At 27.2% G+C, this 22,130-nt stretch overlaps 1 protein-coding gene across 2 annotated transcripts; it reads right to left on the bottom strand.

Moving 5' to 3' along the window:
• Positions 1 to 1,233: 1,233 nt before the first annotated feature.
• Positions 1,234 to 16,075, bottom strand: LOC112600458 (ectonucleoside triphosphate diphosphohydrolase 6-like). 2 transcript variants are annotated; one of them, XM_025347685.1, is made up of 12 exons: positions 15,850 to 16,074; positions 5,345 to 5,453; positions 5,077 to 5,271; positions 3,063 to 3,139; positions 2,816 to 2,959; positions 2,627 to 2,756; positions 2,381 to 2,543; positions 2,180 to 2,317; positions 1,798 to 1,946; positions 1,656 to 1,706; positions 1,441 to 1,553; positions 1,234 to 1,371 (listed from the first exon to the last, which is right to left on the bottom strand). In XM_025347685.1, the coding sequence occupies exons 1-12, from the start codon at positions 15,877 to 15,879 to the stop codon at positions 1,285 to 1,287; spliced, it is 1,386 nt and encodes a 461-aa protein (XP_025203470.1). In that variant the 5' UTR covers positions 15,880 to 16,074; the 3' UTR covers positions 1,234 to 1,284. The 2 variants fall into 2 exon arrangements, with proteins under 2 accessions (XP_025203470.1, XP_025203471.1); XM_025347686.1 differs by lacking the exons at positions 1,234 to 1,371; positions 1,656 to 1,706 and having other exon boundaries at positions 1,482 to 1,601; positions 15,850 to 16,075.
• Positions 16,076 to 22,130: the final 6,055 nt, after the last annotated feature.

Genomic DNA, 22,130 nt, shown 5'->3' with positions numbered 1-22,130 from the left:
AAAATTAATTTCAGCTAATTCAACTGCATCAATATTTGTTTTTTTGTAAAAATTAACTTAACGCTTAAGAGATTGTGCTTTAGGCATTAGGATCCAAGTGGCATATTCCTAAATTTTATTCAAAAAAACAATATTTTGTTTTGGGGTATTAAATAAACAGTATTTTTTTCGACTTTACCTTAATATTATTCTATAATCTGAATACTAGAAGCAGCTGATATCACCAGATTGCACATATTCAATGAATATGGTATATAGTGGACATTTTTCGCACTACAGTTTTTGTTCCTTTTATGTGGCTTGTCATTTTGATGACCCATCATACTCTTAACCAAACTAATAAAATTTATTCCACAAGAATTCAAATCCAAATAATTATAAATTGTAGTAAAAGAAAAATTATAACATCGAAACATTATTATATTCCAATTTACAATAATATAATTTTGAAATGTTTAAATTAGGTATTCAACATTTATGAAAGCAATTGATTCTATACCTTTGCCAAGCTATTAACTAAAATGCATTTTAAAAAATGTTCACGTAAACAAACTTGTTTGTAGTATTATAAATATACTGAAAGACACAGTTAATTTTTCCTTTGTTAATACATAAGATGTTTTATCTGCTAAAATTAAAAACAATGATGTGTTAATTTCATTAAACGGTTTTTAAGTATAAAATCATTACGTGAAAAGTTAATTTCATTCTAAATTTTTATATGCAGTCAAATTAGGCCATATAAAGCTTAAAATTCATTTCCATGAAATTTGAAAAGCACTACACTATATTTGCAAAAAGAACTATTTATCTTTACTAAATAGAATAGTCATGTACATGTACAGTTCTTATAATTAATATTAGGATTTGGTTATTATGATTTAGAAATATTTTCAGTTAAAAAAAAATAAAACATTTTGAAAAATTTATGATTATTTATTTTACCACGAATACTGCACAACTTCATATAGGTTACTTTTACTTATGGATTCAGCTACTTATTTATAATACAAATTACATAATGCAATTATTAATTAACACTTACTCCACGTAATGATAATTTAATAATTTTACTGTGTTAGTAAAAGGGTAATGTGTACATCACAAAATCTAACACAGAAAAATTAGAAAAAGTCAATACACTATTTTCAAACATAGCTATATCTACGATATAATGATTATATGAGTACACATTACATATATAAATATATTATGTATTATAGTAAACGACATTTAAAAATTATCAACAAAACAAATAACATTAATCTTCATTGTTCAGCAACTTTAAATGTTATTTTGAATTATAGGTAGTTTTAGATAAGCAGCTCCGAGGGCCCAACTTATTTCAGAAATGATATCATAATTCTTCACCTAAAGTTTGTAAGCATTTTATGAATTTCAATTTTAAACCATATAAACTTATTGACGTAATATACAAACAGTGATTGAAGAATTGTCACCAAAATCAGTTAGTTGATTCAATAATAGATAAATATAGACCAAATCGAAACATTTGAATGGTTTACTGTCGTCAAATGTTTGGCTAAAACATTCTTTAAAAAAGTTATACCTTAAATTAATTATTGATGCCTAATGAATATCTGTAAATACATACATTTAGCTATTACTTTTAATTATATATAATAACAACTTACTTATAGCAACTTTATTAAATTTTTCAATAGTTATGCATTTTTCAGTATTACCTTAATAATTATATTATGTGTATTAAATTAAGAATAATAACAAAATAATATCAATACGATATGTGATACTATTATGTTTAAATTTACATACGAACTAAATTAGCCACTTTTGCCGTTTCATAAAAAAAAGAAATCGCCATTATAGGTTGTTTAATGGTTACTTTATTCACATTTTTTGTAATTAAAGACTGAACTGCCGTAAAACATTGAGTGTAAATATCATTTACAGGACTTGAACCACTGAAATGATAATATAACAATTAATTACAGTGAAAATAAAAAATAACACTAAAACATAAATGCATTACATCAATAACATGTTTTTTCGTAAGTATAGAAAATATTTCCATAAATAAATAAATTAATTAACAAATGTAAAATTCATACTCAATTTGTTTATATTTTATGTAAATACATTTAATGAATTTAGTTACAATAAACTTTACTCATTCAAAAAAAAAAAAAAAACTTACGTGATTTTGTAATTTTTAAACAAATATGTATATGAAAAATTATCACTTGTTAAATGGCATGGAGAAGAATAGGTTGATTTATTGTCATTAATTGTCAAAATTTTTATTCGCATTTCCATCAAACCAAAATCTATATGGCTGAATAATGTATGAATAATTTTGTTTAGTATAATTTAATTAGAAGATTTTCGTTTACATTACCTTTGATTATAAAAATGTCTCTCAATTTCCATGATTGTATATTTTTTTAGTAATCGGTAATCATAGTGTTGTAAGTTTTCATGTGGTACATAAAAAGTGATTTGTAAAGATGAATCACGTAGATCTAAAACAGCTATTGTATCATCAAAGTCCTTTAAGTTATCTAAAAATGAATACATTTTCATAATTTATTTATGAATTAAATATTATTTAATTATAGTATTTTTTTATTTTTTTATATTTTACTCTTCATAAAATTAACTGTTAACCAAGCATAAACTCCTTCATTATTTTCATTCATTATAAACACTGTATTTTCATTTATTTGATATGCATCGTTATGTGCATCGTGATATTCAGTCAAGATGTTGTTTACCTAAGAACAAATTATACTTGAGAATTTTGAGAGTTTTGAAAATAAATAAATAAAAATACTTTATTGACTATTGCTTTGGATTGTTCATCAAACAGTCTTAAACCAGCGGTTAACGCGAATACAAGTGGTGTGTTATAATAATTATATTGCTTTTTTAAAAAATATTTAGAATAGTTCAATAAATCTTGAATTATATCAAGGCTCTGTAACAAACATAATTTAGTTGAAAAACTAATATCTAATGTTAATTCAACTTAATTAATTGAATTTCTGTTTATTCAAATAATAATATGATAGTTTTCTCACTTCTTGTTCTTCATTGTACAATTGGATTAAACCACTATCATATGTATTACCCTTCTGGTCTTGTAGTTCATAATAATCTTTAAATTTAAATAAAAATAGCAATAATTATTGTTATAAACTTGTATATAATTTCTAAATAAGTTATTATCTGACATACGTGCTAGGCACTACAATACATGTCATGTCTGTATAAACAATAATGTGTTATATTTTTTAGTAAAATATATTAAGTTAAACCAATACCTAGCCAATAACTAATGTATTAATTATATTTAATATTTACTAGCTAAATTACCAGCATCATCAGGTTTATTCTACAATACAACTGATTGAGTGGCTTACATATTATTCTATTTGATAAAAACTGGCACAAAACTAGTATAATAATTATGGAGTGTTAGACTCAATAGTCTAACACAATAGGTACCAAATTAAAAAAACCATTTTATTTATTTTTTTTTTTTTTGCTAAATATCTATTATTTTTAACTTCAATGTAATCTGTGCATAATAAAAGGTATTTAAACAAAATATTCTTATTCCTTGAGCCATAAAAAAAAAAAAAATTACCAGTACGCGCGCGGGAAGTTAAATTTCTTTTGAGCGGTACTCACTGAGTGAGTGAAAAAAAAAGTAAGGCATGGATAGAATGGGGTAATGAGGATAATAAAGAAAGTAAAGAAACAATGTAAATTATATTTTTTATATTTTTTTTATTCTAATGATTGATTATCATTTTGCTCAATTGGTATAGTAGTTATGATTGGCATATGATAACTAAAATAGGAAACGTATATTTGCGACTGTACATTATAAATATATCGCGTAAAAATCGAAGTAACCATTAAAATTTAAAATAGGAATTAGGAACTACTTATTACTTAATAACAATATTATTATATTAATAACAATGGCTAAAATCACACTGACTGGATACGTGTACAACTTAGCCACCACGGGAACACGGGCCGCCGCCGCCACCACCACTTCAACCCACCCAATAATCGAAAAACCGGCTCGCCACACGACCTGGACCTTTAATCGCAAGTCGCAACTGCACGTGTATGGTATTTTTATTATCATCGTCGTCGTCGTCGTCGAAACCGCATCAGCTGTCACCGTCCAACATTATAATTTATAATACGTAATATTATCATTATTATGTGATATTATGTATATGACGTACTGATACGCTTCGCACCGCCGCCCCGACGACCGTATGAAATCATCTCTGACGATCATTCCGTTTTTATCTAAATATTTATCTCATTAATATTATTGTTGAGTATTCTTTGTTTAATAACCCAACTAAAAATACTGTCGCTTAATGACACAACCCATAGCCGTTTACAAAATACAGCTACGACAATCCGCGGCTGCGCACAACGACATGTACGTGTTTGCGTTCGTACGGCCGCCCGTTCGTTTTTTTTTTTCCTCACTACCCTGCGTAAAGAAGTTTAACTTCAAAAAAAAAAAATGTACGTGTTAGCAATATAAAAATGCTTAAATAATAAGTTGCACACACCTAAGTCTCAAGGGAACTATTAAACTACAAATTACAATTTCACAACTACTTAATAACATAATCATAATCGAATTATTAACGTCATATAAGCTTATTAAGATTGATGGGGATATCTGTTACGCAGTTTTCAAGTGTTTTCAAGTGTTAACAATGATTATTCAGTTCAAAAGCTCTATCAGTGCTGAACTTAAAATTGATCTTATCCAAAGACTAATTGTGCATGTTAATAACAATGCCAATCTCGGAGCGTATAGAATATAATCGATAGAAATCGTTTACGGATATTATTTTTTAATCATAACGTAATAACTAAAATAAAATCCTTAAAAATTTTTGATAATCTTTATATGTACAAATATATGCGCATATATTTTTTAGTTGTATGCTGAATGTTCAAGTACGAATCTAATTTCTTTAGAATCAATTTTTGAATACAATGCTTATAATTATTTAAATTTAACACTTCCTGTAGGTACATTAAACCTACTTTCTTCATTTGTATTTTCCCAACAAGAAAACCAACTACGTGTCTTAGACTTTTTAACAAAAACTGTAACTAATATTTTAGTTTTAAAACTATCTGCCTCTACAGTAATTGTACAATATAGTTTTGGACTTTCCGACTTTGTTAATTCAGAATTTTTGTTGTTGATAGGGTCTTCACATAATATAATTGACTGAGCTGAAAAGATTGAAAAATAACTTTTAATCAGTATAATTTATAAATAAGTAAAGTTGATGAAACTTATACTTACAGTAGATCAGCTTAAAATATACCACAGTAACAATAATCTTTATAAAATATTTTCTTTGATTTAAATTCGGGTTTAAAGTACTATTATAACTATTATTGCCTGAAATATTCTGTAAATAGTAATACAAGAAATTTTAATTGTATAAAATAATAAATTTAAAATTTAAGATATTGTATTAAAATACCTTACTTTTTTTTCTTAATTACTTATGAGACATCTAATTTCAATTCTTAAGACTTAAAAGCAAAGATCACACACCGTTTATTAATATGGTAAAATATTTTTAAGACGTTAGAATAGATTTGCATAAATTATAATAATTTATAGGCTGCATACGAATTGCGTCCCAGAATACGAAAATATAAATTGCGATAGCGTCCGTTGTTTTTAAACAACACATCCGAATTGTGTCCGCGATTTTCTCGCGACACGTAGGAGTTTCGTCCCAGTTAATAATTCAGTCACAGTATTTTTAATAAATTCTTCTTAGTTTTATGTATATATATCATTTATGTATTGGCAAATTTATGTTTGCCAATTTTTGAACGAAGTCAAGACGTGCTATATTTTTGTTTTCAAATTCAGTCATAGTATTTTTAATAAATTCTTCTTTTTCTACATCCTCTCTTCGTTTGTTTCCTAAATTTGAACTTCGCATTTTAATATAAATATCAGTTTGAACATTTTTCAATACTTCAACAAATTGGAAAATGTTAGGGTATGACGAATAAAACATGCTATTTAATTTCGAGTGAAACGATTCACATGCGTTGGTGGTACGCATTAACGAGTTTGAGAACTCGGCCCATATTGATGGTTTAAATTTACTATCCAGTAAAATATAATTTTTTTCAAAGTAATTAAAAAAATTATCAACTCTTTCATCGTTAGGTTTTATAGCCATTAGGTCTTTATAAAAACATTTACTAACATCGTCGGGTTTTAAAAATGAAAGACCAAAGAATAATTTCAAAAATTTTCCAACTTCAGATTTATTTTTAAAAACTGTAGACAAACCAAGACTTTGAATTTTTCTCCAGATTGATTGTCCTAGGTGAAATCTACAGCCTTTGCGAATAACATCAGGGAAAATATCCGAAACTGCTGAGTGTATAGCTTGTTCGAAGTCGGCATAAATTATATTTGGTGCAAAAATTAAATTCAAATCGTTCATTTTTTCTAATAAACTATAAAACGCATCTTTATATATTGATATAGTCTTGCCTGTTAGTAAAAAAAATACTAAAGAAGTATAGGTAGTATTTTTAGCACCATGAATAATAAATAATTGATAGAAAAGTTTAGGGCAACTTTTAAATGTGCCATCGATATATAAAGTTTTACTCTCACTTAAAAATTTTAAATTTGTCGTCGTTGAAAATGCTACAATATTTTTTTTGGTGTTATTTATTAATAAAAAAATTTCGTACTTGTTAGTTTTTATCTCACCCAAATTGGTTAGCGCCAAATGCAACTCTTCCAAATGTTTAGGCAATTTTGGAATTATAATCGACCGTGCATAATGAATATTTTTCCTAATACGGTTTACATCTGTGGTAATCAATGTACTTACATCTCTTTCACGCAACTCCCGATGTAGAATTTTGCATGGCTTTTCACATGGGTCATCGAGAGCTTTCCGTTTCAGTTTGTTATTGAGTTTTTGACGATTTAAAACGTTTTCGTCGTCTTTGTCATGTTCGTGATTTAAAGCACTAAAAATTATTTCTTCATTTTCGTTCATTTTAAAATAACACTTGCATAAGCGTTTTGAACAAGACCACCTCTGAATATTATCATTTAAATATTTTTGAAAAGAGAATTTGTATCCATTAATACAATATAATAGTTTATTTTTTTCACTGAACATTTTAATTATTTCAAGATTTTCCATTGCAAAGCTAAATAAGTACAAATAAAAATATATAAAAATACGATGATTTATAAAATTGTCGAACATGAAATGTCAAAGTGTGACTGTCGACTGATGCTAACGCGAACAAAATTAATTTATAGATAAGATATCCATAATCGAGATTATCTACGAGTTTATCATCAAACATTATTCTTAGTCGTTGAAAAACCCGTGGACGCAATTTGTACATGTCGCGAGAATACCGCGGACGCAACTCAGATGTACCGTGACAAAACCACGGAAATAACTCGGACAAAATATAATTTAGGGACGCAATTTAAATGCGCCGAATTTATAACACTGAGTTAACGATGTTCCATGCAGTTATTGAACATTTACGATAACAGTTATGTATTTGATAATGTATTTTTAGGCCTTGTTAACATGGGTAATATTATAAAATTTGGGGTGCACCAGCCAATGACTCTTATAAGCGATTCAATTATCAACAAGGGCATCATTCAAAAAACATTTAATAACTCCGTTTTATTTTTAATCATTTCCTATACAATATTTATAAATTAAATTACGCATAGTCAGGGCCATCATTCATAGTTCTCTTCTAAAATGCCAAAGTTGTGATTAATGTAATTGAAAACTATCTTTGTATTTATCAAGATAATGATCGAAGAATGTTTTGTACTTTTATTACATATTTTGTTAATTTTTCACAAAATAATAATGTATATCAAGTAAATCGTCAGAGACATTGATGTTATCGTTACAGGTTTACAATATTACGGTGATCAAAATAGGCAAGTTGAAAATTTTCATGACATGTTGTTTATAGCCTACAGATTAAAAAGGGTTATTGAGAAACAACGCAATTCTCTAGATTACATATTTATGGTTCTAAATAACTTCTATAAACAGAGGCAACTTCACCCACGTGAACCATCATTGGATCGAGACGTCTTTTAACAACTCTGGGGAAATCGAACACATTGTTGCAGTTCAAAACAATGGTGAGAAAATCAAGCTACGGAATGAATACAGCGATTTTGTAATCATAAATTATATAACCGTCTCCTTTGGTCATTTTTCAATAATGTCAAATGGGTAAGGTCACAAATAAGAAAATAAAATAACCTATGCTTATCACATCATCAAGTTTAGAGCCATTCGAAAAAATATTTTTAGATATAGTTGGCCCATTGGTCACTACTTTATCGGGGAACACGTACATATTAACATTACAAGACGACTTAACAAAATATTCTATGGGGATACCTTTATCTAATCACCAAGCTAACACAGTCGCAGAAGCATTTGTAACACATTTTGTATGTACCTATGCATGGTATACCCACAACTATATTAACCGACCAAGGTACCGATTTCTTAAGTAAAATATTCACAGAAGTATGTAAATTATTACAAATAAATAAAATAAATACTAGTTTATTTCACTCGCAAACAAACGGTAGTTTAGTAAGATTACACAGAATACTAACAGAATATTTAAGACATTACGTAGATAAAAAATTAAACAATTGGGATGAATATTTACCATACGCATTTTTCGTTTACAATTCCACCGAACATACATCAACAGGATATCAGCCTTTTTCATTATTATATGGGAAGCCACTAGAGATACCAATTAAATTATCTCACGAGCCTGAACCAAGATATAACTATGATAATTATTATTACGATTTAAAACAAAAAATGCAGTAAGCACATAAAATAGCAAAAGAAACACTAATTAAAAATAAAATGAAATCTAAACAAAACTATGATAATAACGAAAGTTCGATTGATGTACACGTGAAAGATAAGATTTTATTAAGAGATAAAACGCAGAAAAATAAATTAAATCCGTTATGAATAGGTACTTTTGAGGTAACAGATGTATTAGATAGAGAAAATATTGTAATATTAAGAGGCAGAAGGCATGTTACAGTACATAAATATAATGTGAAAATATATTATGAAAGTGTTAAGTAAAATGAATAAAATAAATAAGAAGTAAAGGGGAAAATATAAGGATATTATAAGTAATAAGGACAATATATAGTATTAAGTAATTAAGTATTAAAAGAATAAAAGTAAGATTAGTAAAAAATTATATAAGGATATCGTAGGTAATAAGAAAATATAAATTACAATTTTAGGGTTATAACAATTTATGTCATATTTCAAGCGGCATGGGCTCAACCAAAGCCATACCAAATTTCAAGACTTACTCTGGAAAACGGAATGTACTTTGAAAACCAGGGATCACTACGACTAACTAACTCTGACTGGAAACTATTAATTTATGTAAAACTTAACAACTTTAACCAACGAACAAAAAACACTGTTAACGATATCAATAAAATATAATATATAAATAGTGTATAAATTTACGGTCACCGCCACCGATCTACACACACACACACACACACACACACACACACACACACACACACACACTAACATATTTTTCTCAATTATTTTTATATTTTAATTGTGTTCGTGAATTATATAATATCGTTAATTACTATGTAAATTTATCAGTGCGTTATCTTTAGCCGCCGCGTCGGCTGCGCGATATTATTCAGCACGGCTGCCGCGAAAACTGTCTTCTGCCATATGTCGTCGCGTAAAGACCAAACGGTCGTTATTATATTATATTATGTTGTGCAAATCGCTATTTTTCTATTATTACGTTTGGTTTTCTCTTATTATATTATTCTATTATATTGCGTGGGCGCTAATCGCCATCTTTTTATTATTATTTGTTATTACCCTTTATAATTATATCTTGTGCGCTAATCGCCAACCCTATATATATATATATATATATATTTAAATATTTTATACAATTTTATATTTGCTTGTATTATTTGTTGTGTGTAAAATTTATTGAGTATTATAGTCATATTAAGGACCAGCTGGCCAGTCTGCGCTCCACAAACTGTGAGTTTTTATTATTACTATTATTATTGTTATTTATTTGTTATATATTTACATTTATAAATTGAGCCAGAGCTATTTATTATTATTATTATTTATACTGTAGCTCTAATAGCTATCCTTTTTATTATTTATTATTATTATATTTTTGTAGTAGCTTTAATAGCTACTTTATATTATTATATTATATTTTTGTTGTGGCTCTAATAGCTACTTTTTTATTATATTTTTACTTGTTGGGCCAATAGGGCCGAAGCTTATTTAATATATATTATTATTATTTCATATTTTTTACCATATATATTTTTTCACCTACTTTAACATGAGTTACCTGATTTCCCTAGTTTTAAGTCTTACACACATACACATACCACCTACACACTAGCACTCACAGGATTTGCTCGGCGAACCTGTCCATTTCCTGTTGAGTGCTATACACATATACACATATACACATATACACATATATACAGGTCGGTCGGTGTGTGACCGTATACATAGTACGCAACATTTTGGTGATTGGGGTGCACGTAGTTAAATTATACGCTCCCGGCCCTAGCAAACACTATGAACTTTTATGAAAGAACTATAAAATTATGTAACGATTTAACAATAGTATATGACGGCATGTTTAAAACAAATTGTGAAAATTTTAAGTTAGTAGCTAATGGACTTGAGCAGGAAGTCTCGAGAAAGCGATTTTTATGTTACAATCAATAGATGAAACAGATACAATTACCCGGATAAGAAGGGGTCTAATTAACATAGTAGGTAGAGTACAATAAACCCCATTCGGTACCGGTGATTGTCGTTTGCGCATCATTAGTACTTCAGGTAAAAAATTAAGTTGGTCGTTTGTGCATCGTGAAAAAAGGTATCTACCTACCTACTATAGTAACATGACATGACCGGATGATACACCGATATCATTATATAGGTAACGATAATATTAATAACTGATAACTTATAAGTTATAAGTTTAATCAATTCACGTACACTTCCGAGTCAGACGTTTCCCCGTACCCACTTCCCCGTAAGACATTTATAACGAATCTAGTCTCATAAGATGATTAAATAATATAGTAATATACGTTCAAAAATATTTATAGTTTTATAATTATTGAAATCATAATTTACATAATAATAATTAATAAAAATTGTTATGTTATATTATAGGAAAACAATCTAAGCCTTTTTTTTAACAATAGCGATGCGCAAACGCCCTACAAAAAAGGTAATTGGTAACAATAGCGATGCGCAAACGTCCTACGCCCTTCGGTACATTACTACTGACGCGGAAAAATACGATCAACAAATTGAAAAATTATAAAATAGTCAATAAAACTTATAAAAAATTGTCGATAAGCAAACTAGTTTACTAAAAGCAACCGCGAATACATTTAAAGAAGCCACCCAAATGGAAATGCAAATTAATAGGTTAGGAATACTATGTGATAGATTAGAATCAACCGTAAATCAAACAGTAATAGATATAGATATAGTCGAAGCTAGAAATAATATAAATGAACAATTCAATATTTTAAATTAACTATTCCAACAAATAAGTTTCGAAACCGATACAATATGTGAAGTAATTATAGCCGCTCAAGGGGGTATAATACATTCAAGTGTAATAGCTGTCATGGAATTACGACGACAATTAAAAGATATTTCTTTAAACATTCCAAAAGAACAAGGCTTATCATTTGATTTAATGATTTAAACCAAGTATCACTGTACGAATTGAGTAAAATGTCAAAATTAAATATAATATATATAAATGAAACGCTAATTTTCGAAATAATAATACCATTAATAAATACCGTAGAACTTACTTTATACCACGTAATACCATTACCAGTAGTTAAAAACAATTACTACATGCACATAATACCAGAATATGGTTATATAGCTATTTCAAAAACTCACGAGTATTATTTAACATTATCTTTTAATCATCTTAATTCATGTAAACAAATAAAAATAGGAACCTTATGTCCTGAACCCCAATCATTACGATTAGGAGCCAGTGAGTTACCACGTGAAGTAGAGTTATTCGTGAAACCATCTAATATTTTAACCACTTGTCCTATACACTACCTTGACATTACGCGAAGTATTTACCATCGATTAAAATATAAAAACGCATGGATATTTACGATAAAATCAACCGATAATATAGCCATTTCATGCGAAAATAGGGACTAAGCAATTAATATACAACTAACCGAGATCGGCATATTAACTATTGATGAAGACTGTAGGGGGTATACTTCTCAGATGGTGTTAACACCTAGTAGACATTTAAATTCCACCCACTATAAGGACTTAGTTTCCAATGTAGGTATACAATCAAACTTAACTATTTCTACAACAATAAAAAGAAAAATAAGTAATCTTATAACACACACCAACTCTGTAATTAAACTAACTGACTTAAGTGAATATTCCAAATTTATTGATGAAATTGAACAACTTATACAAGAAGAAAAAGATAAACGAACAACTAAAGACACAACCGACTTACATACATACATATTTTACCTAATAATTATAACAGTGGCAGGAATAATAATAATAAAATGTAAACGTAAAATAACAGATACATATACAACAAATAACGTTAGGCGACAGGTAAAATTTCATTACAAAGTCTTAGACGCATGGACGATGCCGCCACACCATTACAATAATAATTACGTATACGTGATAAACAAAAATAATGAATATAAGAATAAAATTAACAATAACTATTATAATCAATTCGAAATAAATAAAAGGATTCTCGTATCTTATCATGTTGCAGATAATAATTTATTGAGAGCAAGAAAATTATTATAATTTTAAATTACATTTAACCGGGAACAAAAAAAAAAAAAAAGCATTAACTTACAAACATGCCAATACAAAACATACCAAGACGATTACTATACGATGGTACGATATTCACTTATACACAACGATCACGTATATACAGGTAAATGTTAATTAATGAGTTAATACAGGCAGCAGCAGCCACCGAGGAATAATAATAATAATAATTAGGTTATAGTAAATTAAAGTATATAGTAACAGATTAATTATATTTTACAGTGACAAGTTCAAATTTATCATAGTGGATTTCGAGTTCACCATGATAGAAAGTAAAAATCTGCTATTAGTATCAGGGGCAATATCAAACAGTTTGAACAAATATAAGCAGATAAAATTAGAAGGCAAACCTATCATATTAATCACCAATAATAAGTTGAAAATGCTAAAGCAAAGAGAGGTTAAGCAGGTAACGAGAAATGTTGGAAGGATATTTAGAAACAAGCCAGAGTTGTTACTACCATTACTGGGGCAACTGGAAGCCAGTCTAAAACTTGAGGGGGAAACGACTCTGTCTACTACGTATCTGAATCAATATTTGCATACTGACCATAGAGCACCTATACTCGTATATTAAAATGGAACAACGGATAAACAAATAGTAGAGCGGCTACGGTTAAAAGTGAAGAACCTTTTAAACATTTTAGCGACAATAATGAAAATTATTTCAACCTTAAATTAATTGATAATACAAATAACATAAATAAATTTTTATACTCTGAGAAAATAGGTTACCACAAGAAAAATGGCCGTATGTTAAATCTAATGAAAACCCATGATTTAATATGCAAAACTAATCATAGTATTACACACAGTCACGATCCAGTAGCGGACGTGATTATAACAAAATGGTGAAAATGTATTTTTAATTATATTATAAAGAAAATAGGACCTATACAATTATATAAAATTTGCAAACTGAACTAAAGTAATTATTCATAACTATAGCTAAATTAACTGATAAACTGTAAAAATTTTAGAAATTCAGCTAAAAGCGTGGAATTTTGTATGAACTTAAAAGAAGCCATAGAGCAAGGAGGCCACACCAATATCCGGGAATCGGGAGGAGTAACAATGCCTACTAGTCTCATTCGGCACATATTGGATGCTAATCAAAGATTTAATGAATCTTTTGATAACCAATACATATTACACGTTATGATAAATTTACAAAAAATTATGGAAGATGTTGGATCTGATACAGGACATTTCCAGTATTTAGCAGAAGTTATAGATATAGTACCGGAGACATCCGATATATTAAAATACGCAAATAATTAATAGGGCGTCATTCAATTATTCAATTATATCAATACCCTGGAACCTATGAAGGGAATTTAAAAGAATATGCATAATTATGAACGACCAACATATATAAATATATATAAAAAAAATTAATAATAATTTAACTTACATTAATTACACTAACGAAAAAATTTTCATAATAAAACTATGACCAAAAAGAATGTATAATCTATTTAAAATTATATTCAATTTATGTACAATAATTTGTAACAGGTAAAAAAAAAAGATGTTTAAAAAAGTATATATATATAAAAAAAAAAAAAATGTAAACACGATTAAATGAAATTGTGTAATTTTTATAAGAAGATGTTAAATAACATATTTTAGGTAAAAGTAAATAATTATTACTGAAATTTTGTATTTTCATAAATAGGAATTAGAAAAAAAAAAAAAGTATGTTTTAAAATTTATGTATAAAATAAGTGTAAGCATGATTTAATGAAATCGTGTAATTTTTATAAGAAATTGTTTTAATATGTAATTGCTAACGAATAGCAAAATTATTTTACTAAAACTATGTAATGATAATCTAAAACACTAATACTAACATTAAGGAAATATGTAACAAAAAGAAAAGAAAAAATATGTTATCACTAACACCTAATATTAAGATGATATTTAATATTTTTAAGATTTCTGTTTCTTACAAAATATAAATGTTTTTTTTGGAAGGGAGGTGTTACGTACCGTGTTATATTATATTATTTTAACACATATTATACGGAGAGGTGACTCATATACCGATTAAGATGATGTATTCAAACAGTGTAGTACTGAACGGTTAGAGTGAACACCTGAACATCGTGTTATTTAATAAAACAATTAAGATTTGATCACACGTCCTGGACTTCCCAGAATAGATGAATAGACGATAGTGTTAACATTGTACTATTTAATAAAACAATTAAGACTTGATCACACGTCCTGGATTTCTTGGAATAGATGAAATCGCAGGAAAGGAGCCTAACTGAATAATAAGTATAATTTAGAGAGCTCCTTTAGGTCATCGGAAGTCGCCACCTCCCTAGTCATCACTCTTGTCAGTTAACCATTTATAAGGGAGACCATGAAAAGCACTGAGCAGACGGTTAGAGATATTCGAGACGCTTAGAGGCAGGTCTTACCACCACTCACGGTTTCGTCTATCAGTATTACAGAGTTTGGTCGTAACACTGCTCACTCCATCTTGTGCTTATAAAATTGTTTTCTTGTATGAGTTAATTTTATTATAATAAAGACTTAATCATTTAACTTGCAAACATTAGTATTTCACTTTTTTACGTTGATATATGAATCAGACGCAACAGGTGTTCATAAGTGTGGTATGTTAAATAGTAAAAGTGCGTTACAAGAGTTAGCCATTTATCCTATTCTCAGATTTCATTAAATTAACTTAAGATAAAATCGCCTAATGAAATTCACAATTTGAAATTTTCAAATATAATTTTTACTAAGTCTATAAAACCGGTCGATCTCTAATCTACTTGTATGCGAAAGGTCGTTCTTTACATACCTTTTTTGTTTGATTAGTCATGTTTTTCATGCAAATTGTCCACTAATTAAAATTTCAATAAAAATATGATATTGGTACACTAAAAATTTGATTGAAATGTGTCGTTATTACAATGTAGCGAATAAATAATTTCATAAATTATGATTAACTTTTTTTAATCTTCAGAAGAAAAAACAACTGCAATACAACTAAGATATATCGTCATGAAATAACTTGTGTCTAGTCCTTTGGTGTTTTTGCATTAATTCCTATTACGATAAACCAATATTTATATAATTTTAAAATGAATGTATTGACATTGTTGTTTTAAGTAATATTCATGTGCTGTTTAAACTTTTAAAAAAAAATGGCTATGAGGAAAATTAAAATATTTATTATGCTCTACAATAAATCGAAAAAAAATCGTACCCATACTTACTAAAAGTAGGTCACACATTTCACATGTTGATATGATACTTATTCGTTTACACTTTATTTTATTAGATTAAACATGATTTTGGTGATACATTTAATTTATCATCCGATTACTACAATAAAATGGTTTTCAACAAAATATTACTTAGTATTTTAATGTGTGCTGTTGCTTGTTCACCTGTAACCTTTATTTAAACAACTGGCACACGCTATTATTTAAGTAGTAACCTAAGTCATATGTAATTATGTTTAAATATTTCTCAGTAAATGATTTTCTCGAGTCACCATATATTTTCAATTTTAAATAATATAATTTCAATGATATATCTCTTTTTCTTTCTAATATTGATTTTTATTTAAATCTAAATAACAAAGACCTGTCTCTTGACGCAATAGTTGATACTTTTTACGAAATTATTTATCATTCATCCATTTTATTTGTTCCGAAAACTAAAATTTATAATTATTATTCCCCTGTATGGACAAATTTGGAGCTTAGAAACCTTATAATTAAAAAGAAATGTGCACATAAAAAATATAAACTATCACCTTCTCCTGCCAATTATACAGAATTTTCTGAGCTACAGAAAAAATATAGACAGCTCATTCAAATCTGTCATAATCAACACATTTCGAATATAGAGAATAGTTTACAAATAAATATAAAACCTTTTTGGAACTATGTAAATTCTCTAAAAAGAACAAAAAAGTAATGTACCAGACTGTATGAAATATAATAATGCGACTTCAACCAATACCTTTGAAACAGTCAAATTATTTGCAGATTATTTTTCCAGTGTCTATGAAACAAACTCTTTAAGCTCAGACGAGGATGTAATGTTATCTACTCTTTCTTCTAATAATAATCATATTAATTAATTCACCTGTATTTCATTATTATTGTTTAATTGCTTAATTTTAGTTTAATGTAAAATACTTAAAAATATGTAAACCTGATATTGCTCACACAAAAGGGTTATTACCCGTTTATTATACATAAATAATAATAACACTCCAAGTTAAATGGTAAGAACGTGTGTAATTTGTGCAAAAAACAACCAAAAAAAAAAAAAAATTATAAAATTTGTCATTTGCGCCACATCTAAAAACGTATTTTGATGATTTGCACCACTTTTTAAGTTTGTAATTTGCGCCAAATAAAATAAAATAAAAAGGATTAATGTAATCTGTACATCGTGTACCTATTAAAATTGTAATTAGCACTACAATTATTATAATTATAAATAAATGTATGTAAATAAAACAAAACTCCATGTATATTATATAAGTAAATTATTGTTTATTATGTACTATTTTTGTAATATTACATATAATTTTTGAAATTATTAAATACCAGCTTACTCACCTTTTTTCCTGATAATAGCTTAATGACGAAACTAAGCCTTTTCAGTCAATTTGATTTTGTCTGTAGTCTTCATATATTTGTTGAAAAGTTTTCAACAGGTTTTTTCTTATAGTAGAATTTCACTTTTTAAGATGTTCACTTATAATTGTAATCAAAGTTTCTGTTTGAAATTTTTTCAGTACGTCCAAAAAGTGGTAAATAGTAGTATGTGAGTGATAGAACTTGGAATTGAAACGTGAATTATATGATTCGCAAGCTTCAGTAGTGAAAGCTAGTGACGTGATGTTCGCAGCCAAATTATTGGTGGAAATATAGCCTTTTCACTGATATATGTGTTAACTAAATAAACAGCATATTTTTGAAATCGAATGTCATTTTAGGAATTGCTGTCATAAAATCTTAAATAATGCAGCCACTGACCTCGTTTGGAGGAATAAATAGCAACCCACTATTATACATAATATACTAATATATTTTATATTTCTATATTCTATACACTAGCCACTACGTAAAATTACGCGTATGTGACTATATCCCATATCATATAATGTCGCATTATTATATTTTAATATTTACTTATCTACCGATGTAATTGTACTTACAACAATAAGTTACAAGGCATCGGCCCAAAACCCATCCAAATACACCGACCCACTGTCCTCTAGGACAGTAGACGACTAGGCCAGTCCTCCCTAGTTCTGGGAATCCAATTATATATGATTTAGCAACTTGCTTTCTTCTTTTTTATTATTTTGATATACATTAACAAGATCTAATTCCTGAATTTTTTTATACCATGATTGAGTTAAGTAAAATCTACAACTGAATATTTTAGTATCATCTCAGATTTGCCTCAATGCACAAACACAAATGTATGATATGTTTAAATAAATTTACGTAAGTTGAAATTTTTATTGCCTGGATTTAATGCAAATAAAAGTAGTATAATATAACGATCATTGCATAAGCCATGCAAAGAAAACAATTGCGTTAATAACTTGGGTCAATATTCAAAAGTTCCATTCATGTATATAATTTCAGATTTGCAGAGAACTTTTAAGTTTGTGTTTCATGAAAATTATATTATATGACAGTTCGGATTATTGATTAATAGAAATTGCTCATTGAGGTCCGATGTCAAATCTAAATTACTTATATTCTTTCACGTTTCTTCCATTGTTTTTGGAAATTGTGACAAAATTTTTCTACGGGCGTTATAATTATTTCATCTAACTAATGATGTATCATCGGTAGTAATGGTATCTAAATTAGATATACTTTCGGAAATTTTTGTTCGTATTATTTTTCTTGGTTTAGTATACAGATAATTCCAAAGCTTTCCTCTTACATCCATTTGAATACATTTTTGTCTATACCTGGTTGATCATGCCTGTCATGTTCACTTACAATTTCAACTATTTTTACAATATTTTATAATGAAGTATACACTTTTACAGTGCAACGGCATTGTATTGAACAATTTTTCGATTCATGAACTTTTTGAAACATACAATTTGTATATAATAATAAATCTGAGTCACTGATACTTTTAATAATTTCACCAATATTTGTATCCATTACTTATATTTTTATATAATTTTGAAATGTAAAAATAGCATGAACGCACATGTGATTTATATCGGACTAATTGTTAATATCACGATTCGCACGACATTGCTATTTAATATTTTTCGATGTCTTACTTAACAGCAAACTGATAATTTTCATTAGATTAGACGTAATCGGAGATCGATTGCTTCTAATAGAAACGATATGTCTTTATTATCAGTAGAACACAACAATATTTAATGGACATGCGTCGGTACGTATTATTGTATATCCTATGCAATATCAGTAAATTTATCTGCTGATAAATTCGAACTGCAATTGAATTTGAAAGTGTGGCACAAATAATATATTCCATTTTATTTTCTGTAGTGACGCAAAATACCAAAATTAATTTGTTTATGTGGCTCAAAAGTCAAAATAGTGTTATATTTTTATATTTTGGCACAAATTATAAGTCATACAATTTGTGTAAATAACCATTTCCCCCGGTTAGGTTAGGTACTACTTTTATACTGTATTCATATTTATTATATTATATTAAACTTAATATATTTTTTTTTCAATCTTTAAGTGTACTATTTTTTTTTATTTAAATAAATAAAAAAATGATAATTCAAGTTTTTTTATTATTGTTTTTACTTACCGTCATCATGATTCATACATACATATAGATTATTTTGAAAAAACGTTTTGTATAATTTTTTTTTTGGGTCTTTCATTAAACGATCAAAGATAGTTTGAACAATTTCATTAAGCTCTCCTAAAACATTCTGATCTTTTGACTGGTCTATTATCGCTAGTTTTAATGAACATTCTGCATGTTTTCACCTAAAATCACATAAATGTGTTCTATCATATTTTTACATTGATATACACTAACTTTATTTCAAAGTAAATACAAAGAAAAAAATATACATTTATATATATATATTACCTGTCTTTAGCATCGATATGTTCAATGTTTTTGGTTTTATAATGTGCCAACGTCCAATAACCAGTACATTTTTCATCAGCAACCGATTTAATAGTTACAACTCCTCCACTTTGTCTGATTGTAATCGAATTCATAACATGTTTAGCAATTTTTTCATTTTGTATTAATTGGGTAACTTTTTCTTGATAAGAAATATTCTATAAATTAAAATTATAAATTTATTCTTTGAATATCTTATAAAATGTTATACTACTCACTTTTTTTGGTTTTTTTTTAAACGTTTTTCTAATTTTCACATCTTTCCTTTTTTGTCCGGTCAATTTCGTCATCGATTTAATTTCTGGTTCCATAATTTCAACCTATAAATATAGTAAGCGATTAGTTAATACCTAGTTTGTTAAAAATGTTCTGATATGTTATACATTTCTATATTTTAAAAAAATTATTTATTATTAGTATTGAATATTTAAATTAAAATCAAACTATGTCTTAAATATTGTATTTTATATATATATTTTTTTTACTTACATCACTAGTAGAAAAGCATTCTTCTTCATCATCACTTTTAACTGAATAACACGACATTTTTTTTTTAAATAAATTTAATAAAAAATAGAAAAAATTTCGAGTACGAAAATAAGAGACGTGAGGACGGTGTAGACTCAATGAGGTATACTGTGTACACTGTGTTAGCTATATAGTCTTCTTATATGCTATGTTTCCTCTTACACTCCTCACCCCCCATAAGTATGATTTGTTATAACCACTTTTTTGGCTAAGTTGTTATTCTCACGGATATAATTTAAGAAAGCCCTCATGTACGTGTACGAGGTCTTCTACGAATTTTATAATGTAATAAACTATAAGTTGAAAGACCTCGGATAGGTCAAACCAGTAAATCAAAATTCATGATTTCACATACACATTCCACATACTTGCGAATATTAGATAGTTGTTATTGCCAATTATTTTATTTTAAAACATGTCTCCCAAAATATATAATAAAGGTTATCTTAAAACGAATGACGTTGATGATCATAGAGATGGAAATTTGGGGCTATATAACTAGAAAATATTTTTTGAAAAAATCACCAGTTTTCATTGTGAACTCAAGTGAACAAAAGTGAATGCAGCGGACCGCAATAGCAGACATCAGATTTATTTGATACCTTTTTCGCAAACAAATATGTAAGTACTTATTGTTTCTATTTTTTTTTTTTTTTTTTTTTATTAATATATATATTTAAAAATATAATATCTCATACGGTTAAATATAATTCATTTTTTTTTTTTTTTTAAACATTATGGCTTTTAAGTTTTTAATATTTAATTGAATAGTACCATAAGTGGTATATATCTAATATAAAGTGTGATCAGTGTCTCACGTTTTTAAAAATTGAAGTATTACTTTTAATTTTTTTTAATAGTTACAGTCGATTATTTTATTACATAATAGTAAACCGAGTTTTTAAAAAAAAAAAATAAAAAATATATTTAAACAGACTAGAAGAGGTTTTTTAATATATATATATATATATACATTTATCAAAATTATATTTTTGTTGAATATATATTTATATATAATGCTAGTATTCACACATACTTATAATTAATTTAATGTTTAATTCGTACTCGATTTTTTTATTCTCGTATTTTTAATAACAAAAAAAAAATCTCTTATTTCAGAATAAAATGACACAAGAATATATCAACAAAAGCGAATTAAAAAAACTTTATTTTCAATTAGAAAAAAAACAAGGTGTCCGAAGATGCTGCTGAAAGAATTAAAAAAGAAAAAATTAAATTAATTAATCATAAAATTAGAAATATATTTAAATAAAAGTATTCTAGTTTAATAGAAATAGAAAAATTTAAAGTTGAGAAAAAAAAAATTTTAGATGATTACATTTACTCTAATTATATTTTGAGTAAATGTAATTAACTGATATACCAAAATATATTCTTTTTTAAAAATATAATTTAACATAATATTCATAA

The sequence above is a fragment of the Melanaphis sacchari genome, unplaced genomic scaffold (assembly GCF_002803265.2).
Source record: "Melanaphis sacchari strain LSU unplaced genomic scaffold, SCAv2.0 Contig64_pilon_pilon, whole genome shotgun sequence".
Taxonomy (NCBI): Eukaryota; Metazoa; Arthropoda; class Insecta; order Hemiptera; family Aphididae; genus Melanaphis; species Melanaphis sacchari.
Note: the sequence above shows the minus strand (reverse complement) of the source record. Positions and strands in the feature narration are given on the sequence as shown.